General features: G+C 44.1%; 1 protein-coding gene across 1 annotated transcript in view; it reads right to left on the minus strand.

The window, feature by feature from the left end:
- LOC144263781 (all-trans-retinol dehydrogenase [NAD(+)] ADH4-like) overlaps positions 1–12,130 on the minus strand; it is a 91,289-nt gene that overhangs the window by 8,990 nt on the left and 70,169 nt on the right. Inside the window, exons 2-4 of the mRNA XM_077814759.1 lie at positions 4,604–4,751; positions 3,866–4,007; positions 1,293–1,380 (exon numbers count right to left, since the gene is read on the minus strand). Of these exons, the coding sequence (XP_077670885.1) occupies positions 1,293–1,380; positions 3,866–4,007; positions 4,604–4,751 (378 nt within the window). The remainder of the gene's footprint in view (positions 1–1,292; positions 1,381–3,865; positions 4,008–4,603; positions 4,752–12,130) is intronic.

A 12,130-nucleotide genomic window follows, 5' to 3' on the forward strand; every position in this document is an offset into this window, starting at 1 on the left:
ACGTGATCGTTCCCCTCTATTCGACATTGGTGAGGCCTCATCTGGAGTACTGTGTCCAGTTTTGGGCCCCACCCTACAAGAAGGATGTGGAAAAATTGGAAAGAGTCCAGCAGAAGGCAACAAAAATAATTAGGGGACTGGAACACATGAGTTATGAGGAGAGGCTGAGGGAACTGGGGATGTTTAGTCTGCGGAAGAGAAGAATGAGGGGGGATCTGATAGCTGCTTTCAACTACCTGAAAGGGGGTTCCAAAGAGGATGGATCTAGACTGTTCTCAGTGGTAGCAGATGACAGAACAAGGAGTAATGGTCTCAAGTTGCAGTGGGGGAGGTTTAGGTTGGATATTAGGAAAAACTTTTTCACTAGGAGGGTGGTGAAACACTGGAATGCGTTACCTAGGGAGATGGTGGAATCTCCTTCCTTAGATATTTTTAAGGTCAGGCTTGACAAAGCCCTGGCTGGGATGATTTAGTTGGGGATTGGTCCTGCTTTGAGCAGGGGGTTGGACTAGATGACCTCCTGAGGTCCCTTCCAACCCTGATATTCTATGATTCTATGACCATCCTTTTGCTACTGCAGTCATGGGCTGCACTTGAACAAAGGTTGTCAATTTTTTGCCAAATGGTGAGTTGGTCTTTGTGGAATATGAACAGTAGCATTTAGGAGGAGACCAACCATCAAATTCACTTTCATGTCTGTCCTGAGCAAGGATTTTAACTGGGGTCTCCAGATGTTCTGCTAGATTAGTGTGTCACCTGGCTCCAAACAGTCAGATATTTTAGCTAGATACTTGAGAATAAATCTCCTGTGGCTATCACTTGGATTTAAAAGCTGGCAAAGACTAGTATTTTATTCATTACACTTTCTAAGTGTCTGGCAAGCAAGATGACTACAAAGTGAAGTGTTCTCTGACCCGACTCCTCTTGGCACAAAAAGGGAGAGGAAAGCCGCTGCATCTCCACTGCAGGATCTTTCCCTGGTATGGCGGGAGACCCATAAAGAAGGGTAGCTGGCTCCTATACCATCATTCTCATCCCAGTGTAAGAGACATGTTAGGGGAAGGAGGGATAAGGCATGGCTAGAGCATACTGTGCTCCAGCTACTGCCAGTTGGTGGATGGTCTATCCCAGCCCGTGAAAGTTAGAGCCGTCCCCAGGATGAAGCTGAACAGAGAATCATGGAACTGTAACTGCCTCCATGATTGTCTCTCAGCCCCTCCCAGCTGTGGCCCAATGTAAAAGCCTCTCCTACTGCTCCCTGCAAGGTAAAATACAGTATTTGCAATTCCTACCTGATCTTTTCGCAAAGGTTGGTCTTTGGATTCAAGCAGAACTTGCATTGGCCACACTGAGGGACGTAGAGTGGGATAACCTTGTCACCTAGAAAAATCAATATTTATCAGATACTGTTTGTTTGTTTAAAGTTATTTACAAAATTTGCTGTTGTTTTTTTCAAAGTCTCATAGGCCCAGCCCTGCAAGTTCTCCCTTCTTGGAACTCTTGTAGGCCCTAAATATGTCTAATTCTCTGTTGTCTGGTGGCACCTTAAAGACCAAGATTTATTTGGGCATAAGCTTTCATGGGTAAAAAACTGGGAGTGGGACAGCAACAAGGCACAGAGACTGGCATAATCAGAGGGAGACAAGGGATGAGATAGATGAAAGCCAGAAATGAGTTGGGTAGAGCCTTAAAGGTGAGGACAAGAAGTTTAAATTCTCTTTGGTAGGCACATGGGAAACAGTGGAGGAATTCAAAGAGGGGGTGAGATGTTTAGATCAGCGGGCAAAGAAGATAATTTTAAGCAGCCACATTTTGGATGAACTGAAGGTGGTGATGCAGCAAGCCAGAAAAGGGAAGGTTGCATCACTGTGCTGCTGTGTAAAAACAAAACAACCTCCCACTCCAAAAACAACACCAAAAAAGTGCCCCAGAGGTTACAGAGGGGAATGGGAAAGCCTGATTGCATTACAACAATAGCTGATCATCAGATGGGAGAGGGAAGAGTCACCTGCTTTGCTCGTTGTCACATGGTAGCTGGTCTCTGTGGATAGTCCAGTGCCCTGGACTGGAGCAGGTAAGCCCAATACAGATAGTTAAAGAGGTCTGGGCTACAGCTGGGCCTATAAAGGGCTGCTAATAGGCAGCAGGGAGAAGGAAGGATTGAGATAGGCTGAGCCCTAAGGAGGAAGCTGTATTGGAGTGGAGCTAGCTTCTGTGGTGGGTCCCTAGTAGGGTGACCAGATGTCCCGATTTTATAGTGACAGTCCCAATATTTGGGGCTTTATCTTACATAAGTGCTTATTGCCCCCCATCCCTGTCCTAATTTTTCACACTTGCTATCTGGTCACCGTAGTCCCTAGAGTCAGGGACACGGCCCTGTAGCTGCTGCTCTGGGAGGAGCAGAGCGGATGGAGGTTGGGGCCCTGAAGCCTGGGGCCAAGAGCTGAGTTAGGACTGTGTTGTGCTTGTTTGTTAACCTCTCTTTAAAGAATAAACCTCCTTGCCTGAGACTGGTCGTGGCAGCATTAGCTTTGGATCTGGGGAGTAGTGACAGCCCTGGTGACACTCATCAATCACTTGTTGCTAACCAGCCCCAAGGGCATCAATTGCAGCATAAGTTTCCATTTCTGGTTTACTCTGCAGCTGCAGATCTTTTTCCTGTTCTTTCTGTGTACAATAACTGAAGGGGACATATCTCCAGCAGCATCCATGTGAATTGCTTTGTGGTCTTTCCTTCTCAAATCTGAAACAACTATAAACGTATCTGCATTAGCTACGTCAGAGTTACTGCTTGTCACAGACTCCTAGAGCTCAAAGCCAGAAAGGACCACCAGATCACAGCCCACCAACAACACCCAACAACCAAAATTAGACCAAAATATTACAGCCCTCCGGAAACTAAACTGTTATGTCCTGCAAGCAGAGAATCGGAGGGACTGAGGTACACCAGTGCCTGAGGCCCTTGCAATAGCAAGGAACTGATTAAGTGATATATACTCAGATGATTCCAGTAAGTGACCTGCCCCCCGTGCTGTAGAGGAAGGCAAAAAAAAGAAAAAGAAATGCCACTGGCAATGCGTACTAGCCCACCCTACCCAGTGTCCCATCTCCAGCTGCGGCCATCTCTGCTGTTTCAGAATAAGGAGACACTCCCATCCCTCCAAATAAACTTGGAGGGGGAAATCCCTTCCTGACCCGAAGGGATGAGTCCCAAAGCATGAGATTTTAGGAACATAAGACAAAAGGGAAGGACAATCAGGGCTGCTGAGCCTTGCCCTCATCATCACAAGCAACCCTGTCATGCAGTCCCACTCATAAATTTGTCCAGCTCTATTTGTTAAAACTAATTTAGTTGTTTGCCCCACAACTCCTATTGGGAAGCTGTTTCATGACCTCAGCCCTCTGGTAGTTAGAAAACTTCTTCTAATGTCCATGAGCCAGCATTGTCCTTCAGCTTAAATAGCTCTTCATCTTCCCTGGTGTTTACCCTCCTCCTCTGCAATCTATTTACAGAGAGTAATCATATCCCCAATCACATGGGGGGTGGAGGGGCATGTAGGAGGAGTTCAGTTTATGTGCACTCTCTTTAAACACATTTACTAGTGCCATGTCTTCTGGCATGACAGATAATTTTGGAGACAAAATGCTTCATCCCGTTGCATTTTATCTTCCACCATGTATAACCACCAAAGTTTAATTATAACTAAATTTCTACTCTAATAGAAGGCCTGGTTTTTCACTGGTTTCTGTAGTTTATACCAGTATAAATAATTGACTTCAACAGAGCATCACCAACATATAGCCCTTGTGTCAAAATGGCAAAAAAGGCCCTGACACTGCAATGGTATAGCTAATTTCTCGGTACCTGGTTTAAATGTAGTCACTCCTGGTCCAGTGCTCTCCACAATTCCTGCTCCTTCGTGGCCCAGGATGACTGGAAAAAGACCCTCCTTAAAACTGAGGCTAACAGCATGAGCATCAGTACGGCACACCCCCGTGGCAACAATCTGTAAGGCAGTAACACTCTTACATTTACACTGTAGGTTGATAATGGAGAATTACAGCTGTGACTTGAATCAAATTAGAGAGCTGCTCTTACCATTGCAATACCACCAAGTTTGATGGGAAATTTGAGCTATTGCCTTGATAATACCAAGCACTGGAACTTCATTAATGTTGTGGTTTTGCACAACCCAACCATTGTCAACATATACAGCAGAAAATAAACATTTGAATGCCCTTTTTTATGGAGACAAGGAATCACAAAATGTTCGACCATTCTCTTTCTTTTTCTTTCTTTCTTTTTTTTTTGTTGAGAAGCAACACACAAAAGTAAATTAAATCTGATTATCATGAAATTTTGCCTGCATGTACATCTTGGTGTGATTTAGGGAACACAGTACACTCTGGCTGCTCTGCCTCACTTTAGCAACACAAAACAGCTGTCAACTCGTCTTAAATGGGCTTTTAAACTATGTTTATGTTTATGACTGCTTTTCACAGCCAGGATATATTGGTGAATCTTAACTGCTTCTTTCAAATGTAATAGCCTTCACTGCTATGCTACTCCAGTTTTACACCAATGTCAATCCAGATGACTTACCTTAACTCGAATTTCATGTTCTTTGGGTGGGGCGACTTCAACCTCCTCAATAGAAAAGGGGTTCCCTGCTTCCCAGGCAATGGCTGCCTTGCATTTAATAACCTTGGAAAGGAGTAAGTACATTTCAGATTTTACTTTATTGCACTCTCTACAGTGCATTTTGAAAAATAAAGAGCAAGATTCTGATCTCATTCATCCTGGGGTGAATCAAGAATAATTCAATTTAAATAAATGAAAAATAAAAAATAATAAAAATGTATAGCAAATGGAAGAAAAGGGAGGCTGATAGTGATGAATATAAACCAGAAGTTAGGAATTGTAGAAAATTGATAAGGGAAGCAAGGGGACACAAGGAGAAATCTATGGCTAACAGAATTAAGGAGAATAAGGAGCTTTAAAACTATATTAAGAACAAAAGGAATCCTGACAATAGTATAGGTCCTTTAGTAGATGGAAATGGTAGAATTATCAATAATAATGCAGAAAAGGAAAAAGTGTTCAATAAATATTTCTATTCTGCATTTGGGAAAAAAACAAATGATATAGTCTCATCATATGGTGTTGATAGCACTCTTTTCATTCCTCTAGTATCTATAGAGGATGTTAAACAAAAGCTACCAAAGCTAGACATTTTAAAATCTGCAGGTCCAAGAGTTTTAGAAGAGTTGGCTGAGGAGCTCACTGGACCATTAATATTGATTTTCAGTAAGTCTTGGGCCTCTGGGGATGTTCCAGAAGACTGGAAGAAAGCTACTGTTCTGCCAGTTTTTAAAAAGGGTTAAAGGGGTGATCTGGGTAATTATAGCCTGACATAGATCCTGAGCATCTCATACAGGACTTGATTAATCAAGAATTAAAGGAGGGTAATGTAATTAATGCAAATCAACTTGTGTTTATGGAAAATAGATCCTTTCAAACTAAGTTGATGATATTTCTTTTTGGTAAACATATAAGTTTGGTTGATAAAGATAATAGTGTCAATGTGATAGACTTCTGTAAGATGTTTGACTTGGTACCACATGACATTTTAATTTAAAAAAACAGAATGATATAAAATTAACATGGCACACATTAAATAGATTAAAAACTGGCTAACTGACCATTCTCAAAATGTAACTGTAAATAGGGAATCATAATTGTGTAGGTGTGTTTCCAGTGGCATCCCACAAGGATTGCGTCTTAATCCAATATTATTTAACATTTTTTATGAATGACCTAGAAGACAACATAAAATCATCACTAATAAAATTTGCAGATGACAGAAAAATTGGGGGGGAATGGTAAATAATGAAGAGGACAGGTCACTGATTCAGAGAGATCTGGATCACTTGGTAAACTGGACCCAAGCAAACAATATTCAGTTTAATATGGCTAACGGTAAATGTATATATGTAGGAACGAAAGACGTAGGCCATACTTACAGGATGGGGGACTCTATCCTGGAAAGCAGTGACTGAAAAGATTTGGGTGTCTTGATGGATAATCAGCTGAACATGAGCTCCCACTGTGACAGGGTGGCCAAAAGAGCTAATACAATCCTGGGATGCATAAATAGGGGACTCTTGAGTAGGATTAGAGAGGTTATTTTACTTGCATATTTGGCACTGGTGTGACCACTGCTGGAATACTGTGTCCAGTTCTGGTTCCCACAGTTAAAGAAGGATGTTGATAAATTAGAGTGGGTTCAGAGAAGAGCCACAAAAATGATTAATGATTAGAGACTGGAAAAAATGTATTATAGTGATAGCTCCATGACCTCCATCATTTATCTTAACAAAGAGATGATTAAGGGGCGACTTGGTTACATGGGGAACAAATATTTAATAATGGGTTCTTTGGTCTAGCACTGAAAGATAGAACACGAACCAATGGCTGGAAGTTGAAGCTACACAAATTCAAACTAGAAATAAGGTTTAATTTTTGAACGATAAGACTAATTAACTGTTGGAGCAATTTACCAAATGTTATGATGGATTTTTCATCACTGACCATCTTTAAATCAAGATTGGATGTTTTTCTAAAAGATCTGCTCTCGGAATTATTTTGGGGAAGTTCTCTGGCCTGTGTTGTATACAGTGATCAGACTAGATGATCACAATGGTTTCTTCTGGCCTTGGAATCTATGAATGATGGTCCCCAGAAGAAAAGCTGGTGTAACTGAAATCAGAATTGGGATCCATACCATATAAAATCAGCTTGAAGTTTAGGTCTATTTCAAGTTTGGAATTCAGATACAAGATAATCTGCATTGTTTAGAATGACAATAATTTTCCAATCTTCATTAATCTGCCCTTTTATCTTTCCAGCTCACGTTATTTACATTATAGATGCATTAATTCTCACCACTCTGATACAGAGGTATCATAAATACTATGACCCAAATGCAATAGGTCCATCCGCTCCCCTTTTCTATGTGATACGAGATGAAGAGAGGCAAAATAGAGCATAACAACCCTGAACTGTGTGCAGCATGTAGGTGATGGGGGAGAGCAGGATCATTGTCATTCTATGCCTTCGCCCCTATGGATCATGGCAGCTCTTCTGTATGAACTTCATGTATAGTCAGGGCTCTGTGGCTTGAGGTGAAGTCAGGAGTCGGACTAGCCACGCTGTGCACCTCTCAGGACAGGTGGATTTCCGTGGGGAAATTACTGCTGAATAAAGCAGAATTAATTCTCTTTTGTACCCTCCAACCACTTGGAGAGGGAGCGGAACCAATAGCAGCACAGCTCCAAAGGGAGTCATGTTGCCCAGGGAAGGGAAAAAGAACTCAAATGGCTGGTTCTGTTCAAAGGTCTCAGTAGATCCGTCGAGTGTGCTGGTGTTTCCAGCCCTGTCTCTTTTCCTCTCCACACTGTCATAAATGCCTCACTCCGGAGGGAAGGATTTGACTGAAATCCAGGGGTGAAAGTAAGTCTAGGGACTTACCGGTATGGGGCTGGGCTGGGGCCGGCTCTGGCCCCTGGAATGGGCGGGGCTGGGGGAGGTCAGAGCCAGCCCTGGCCCACCCTGTACCGGCAAGTGCCTTCTTCCCCCTCCCTGGGGTAACAGGGGCAGCCGGGGGCTCTGGCAGAGATTTAAAAGGCCCTGGGTGGTAGTGGCGGCCGGAGCCCTGGGCCCTTTAAATCATCCCCGGAGCCCCGCCACCGCTTCCCCAGGGCTCCGGCAGCAGGGCTCCGGCCGCCACTACTGCCCCGGGCCCTTTAAATCGTCCCTGGAGCCTGCCGGAGCCCTGGGGAAGTGCCGGCGGGGTTCCAGAGACAATTTAAAGGGCCCAGGGCTTGGCCGCCGCTACTGCCCCGGGCCCTTTAAATCGCCGCCCCAGCCCCACTGCCGCTACCCCAGGGCGCCGGCAGCGGGGCTCTGGCAGCAATTTAAAGGGCTGGGGGCTCCAGCTGCTGCTGTGAGCCACAGGCCCTTTAAATTGCGCCTGGGGAAGCCGATCTATCCTGGTACGGCGCATCGGCTCTTGCTGGTACGCTGTACCGGGGCGTACCGGCTTACTTTCACGTCTGCTGAAATCCGAAGGGTTCAAAGTCACGGCAGCTTGAGTACTCTTTCCTCCCACACTCCTCCCCTGGTAGGACAACATGCGTGTCTCTCATTCCTTGGTGAGGCAAAGCTGTCATTGATGGACATGAAGTGAGTTTTGCCTGAGTAAAGAATACAGGAATGTGGCCTTCTAGTAACTCTTATGTTGTTTGAAATGTATTCAACAGTTTAATTCCTCCTTAAAGCTTAAGCATTTGAAGAATCTCCAAGCATGGAGCCACAGGCTGATGAGGACAAATGTGAATCTTTGAACAAGTATAATATATACAGATAAATTATGTGAAAAATAGCTCTTATAATTTTTTTGGGGATTTTGAACGCTGGTGCTACATAAGGAGCTGCTTTGCTGAACCCGTAATACCAGGAGCAGCTGTTATAATAAAACAGAACAGGGTCTGTGGTAACAGGTTTTTAGAAAGAAATCTATAGTATTGTAAGCATCTAACATATGTGTTCATTAGTATCTGTGATTTTAGTAACATCTTGGCCCATAGTATGACAATAACTTTCTAAGTTACTGAAGCTGTTGTCGCTCCTGATCTTTCAGTCCTGACACAGACAAAATGTCTTGAATGAGTAAGAACTGAAGGTCAGGGCCGATTATCTGAGCTGAACCAGAATCATGGAAACCCACAGAATCCTGCTTGTGAAAACTTCAGTGAAAATGCAGCACGCCACCGAATATGGCATAGATATACAAAGCATGTTACTTTGGCTACTGACAAAGGGCAAGAAGGAAGTTAAATACAAAAATAGCTGAATGAATGAAAGGCAGGAGCCTCTCTTCAGCTTGGGTTATCTGGAGAACACGACACTCTAGTCATGCCTCCAGTCCTTCCCCAGGCCAAGCCCTGACATACCCCCTATGCAAGAGCAAGCCTACCTGCCTTGGGGGTTCACCTACACCAGCCGAATCCACTTGTATCTGGTTGTCAGTTTTAAGGCCGCTCTGCCAAGATGTCACCTAAAATCTGAGTATTCCTGCACTGGGAAGGGAAGGTGATATTCAGTCTGTTCTTTTGACAAATATTATAAGACGGTCTTGGCTTCTATTTTTAAGACATATATAACTAGAAATATTCACTAATCTACCTCTCAGCTATTTAGAGTTATTACTTTTGGCTGAGACCCTGTATTCCAAGTGAATTTGTTTAACTAAGCTATGAATTGATATTTAAAAAGAAGGATTACTTGTAACAGTGTCCAGATACCTTCCAACTAGAGCAGCCTGAATTGGGTAGTTGTGTCCTCAAAAATAGCTGAGAAAAGACACTGTGTTTGAGTCAAGGTGTGAACTTTTTGTAAATGACATTTTACGTTTTTTTTTTTCCTTTTAGCTAGCTAAGAAGCATAGAAATCAGAGCTGCCAACTGGCATCATTTTAAATGATTGAGAATTTTTAAAAAATGGAGTGAACTGTGACTGTCTTACTAAAACCCGTTGCAAAATCCAACTACATAGGTGAAATTCATCCCTGTGCAGAGGACCAGCACAGACCTACAGGGTTAGGGTTACAGCTGTGCAGAGGAACAGGCCAGAGTTGAGGTTTAAGTGGTTGGGTAGGCCTTGTGGTGGCCTTCTGCACAGGGGTGTGAATTTCAGCCTATTGGCCTGATTGACTGTTGCCCCGCAACTTGTGTAGTCATTGACATCAGCACAATTTGAGTGCAAAGTCTTGTAAAAATGCTACCAGGTCAGAAAGGTAGCGTTTTATTTCCACTTTTCACTCGCTCTGCACTGCCGTTCATGAAAGCACAAGGTGCAGTGTGTGGCAATTTGAGGACTCTGTCTATGTGCAGCTGATGAATTCTGCTTGCTATTATGAAATTGTTGTATCATAGAATGCCTCTCAGTGGATCATTTGCTGACAGGACTGTAGCATGCACTTACCAGACTAGGGATGACACAGAGTCAGTCTTTAGATCTTAAATGATCACTTATTCAGATGAGACAAAAGGCTGGTTCCTATCCATGAGGACAGATTTGCAGAGTGATAGGTTGCGTGGCAATGATGTCACCTTGTAGGGTTCTGTGGTCACCTGCCAAAGGGGGCTGGAAGTTATAAAAAAAGGGTCTCTCAGCTGCCATTTTAGAGGCAGAGAGAGAGAGAGAGAGGAGGAGGAGAAGAGACCAGAGAGTCCATATGCAGGAGGACGGGGGGCAGAGAAAGGAACCTGGACTCCATAGAGGACTCTGGACTTTGCCCAAATAATTGTTCAGAGTGGTGGGGAAACTGAGGCAGGGAAAATACATATAGGTTTGTTTAGTACTTTGTATAGAATGGTGTATCTCTCAGGTGACGTAAAGAGTAACGGTGTTTAGAATCCTCTGCAAAACCTGTCTGTGTGTCTGTTGGCTTTCATTGTCATGTACCCCTGAGGAGGTAAGCTGTAAACCAGAAAGCTCACCCTTGGGTGGGATCCTGGGGAACGTGCAAGAGCTGCTGGGGAGGATTGAGGGAGAATATACTAGTTTCAGGGCCGAAGCAGTTGGGCTGCAGGGTTCCTACCTCCAAGAGGGATGTCAGATACGAGGTCTGCGCCACGAGTGCATGCCAAGAGGCCCAAAGTCAGGGACAATGCTTAACTCTGCCCTGCCCCAGAAAGCTAAGGCATGTGAGATTCAGCATTTGGATCCCCTCACAACAGTCTTGCAAGTATCCCACAGGGCGAGCTTGACCAGATCCCTGACAGGAGGCAATGATGAATGGACCCTATAAAAGTAAGATACTTTTTAAAGGCTGCCTGAGTGAATCTGTGTCCTGTACAACACATGTACTGGGCAGAATTGAGACTGTGAAATAATGCAGGGAGGTCGGAGGCTGAGGAAATCACGGTGGCACTCTTGAGGTGCAGCAGTCTAGGATCCTGCTGTAGAAGTGGTGTCCCTCAGTGGAGAAGCAGATAACTGTGCAGGGTGTAAAGGATTAGAAAGATGAATTGCTTCACTTGAACAGGAGATTTTCTGATTTATTTATATTTTCAGTGTTCATAAATAAACACAACACAATTTCAACTGAGGGTCTGTATGCTTTGGGCCAACATTTCCCCTTGTCTGGCGCACAGATATTGACTCTGACCAACAGTTTCTATCACATCAGTGTGGGACAGATTTTGCTCTCATTTAAATCAGTCGCTCTGCCTGCCAGACTCCTATTGAAGCTGCTCTACTTTGGATAAATAATTAAATAGTCTTTGGAGCAGGTGGCTGGACCTGGGTCTTCCTCCTCCTAGGTGAGTGCCGTAGCCACCAAGTTACAGAGTAAAGACTTGTCCATGTGGCGATTTAGTGCATGGCAAGCTGGACTAGCATGCCATGTGCTCACTGGCCATGTGACCTGCTACTGTGCACTAAAAATTCCAGAGATCAGGTCCCACAGGCAAGATAGGCTGGGGAATGCCGATCTTCACCTGGTTTGAGGATCCTGCTGGGGCTTAGGCATGAGATATGCAACCAGAGTCCTAGAGTGAAGCGTACTGCAGATGCCCGGAGGTAGCAGCTTAAGCGCCGAGGGAACTTTTATACCAAAACTGTAGGTGCGGAGTGAGTTTAGGCACCTACAGAGTTAAGTAGCACCCTAGGAGTGTTTGTGGATTGCAGTAGAGCCTAAATCTGGAGTTTAGGTGCTATGTCCCTTTGTGGATCTGGGTTCAGATACTGTGGTTGTGGAGGGCTATGTTAGTACTTTAAAAAGACAGACTATATTTATCTCGGTATGATCAACTTTTGATATAGACTTTTAATCCAGATTCTATTAGGTTGGATGGAAATTAGGAATCTGAGGCCTTGTCTACACTACGAAATTAGGTTGATTTTATGGAAGTCGATTTTTAGAAACCGATTTTATACAGTCGATTGCGTATGTCCACACTAAGCGCATTAAGTCGGTGGAGTGCGTCCTTACTACCGTGGCTAGCATCGACTTACAGAGCGGTGCACTGTGGGTAGCTATCCCACAGTTCCCGCAGTCTCCTC

Source organism: Eretmochelys imbricata, chromosome 4 (genome assembly GCF_965152235.1).
Source record: "Eretmochelys imbricata isolate rEreImb1 chromosome 4, rEreImb1.hap1, whole genome shotgun sequence".
NCBI classification, from domain to species: Eukaryota; Metazoa; Chordata; order Testudines; family Cheloniidae; genus Eretmochelys; species Eretmochelys imbricata.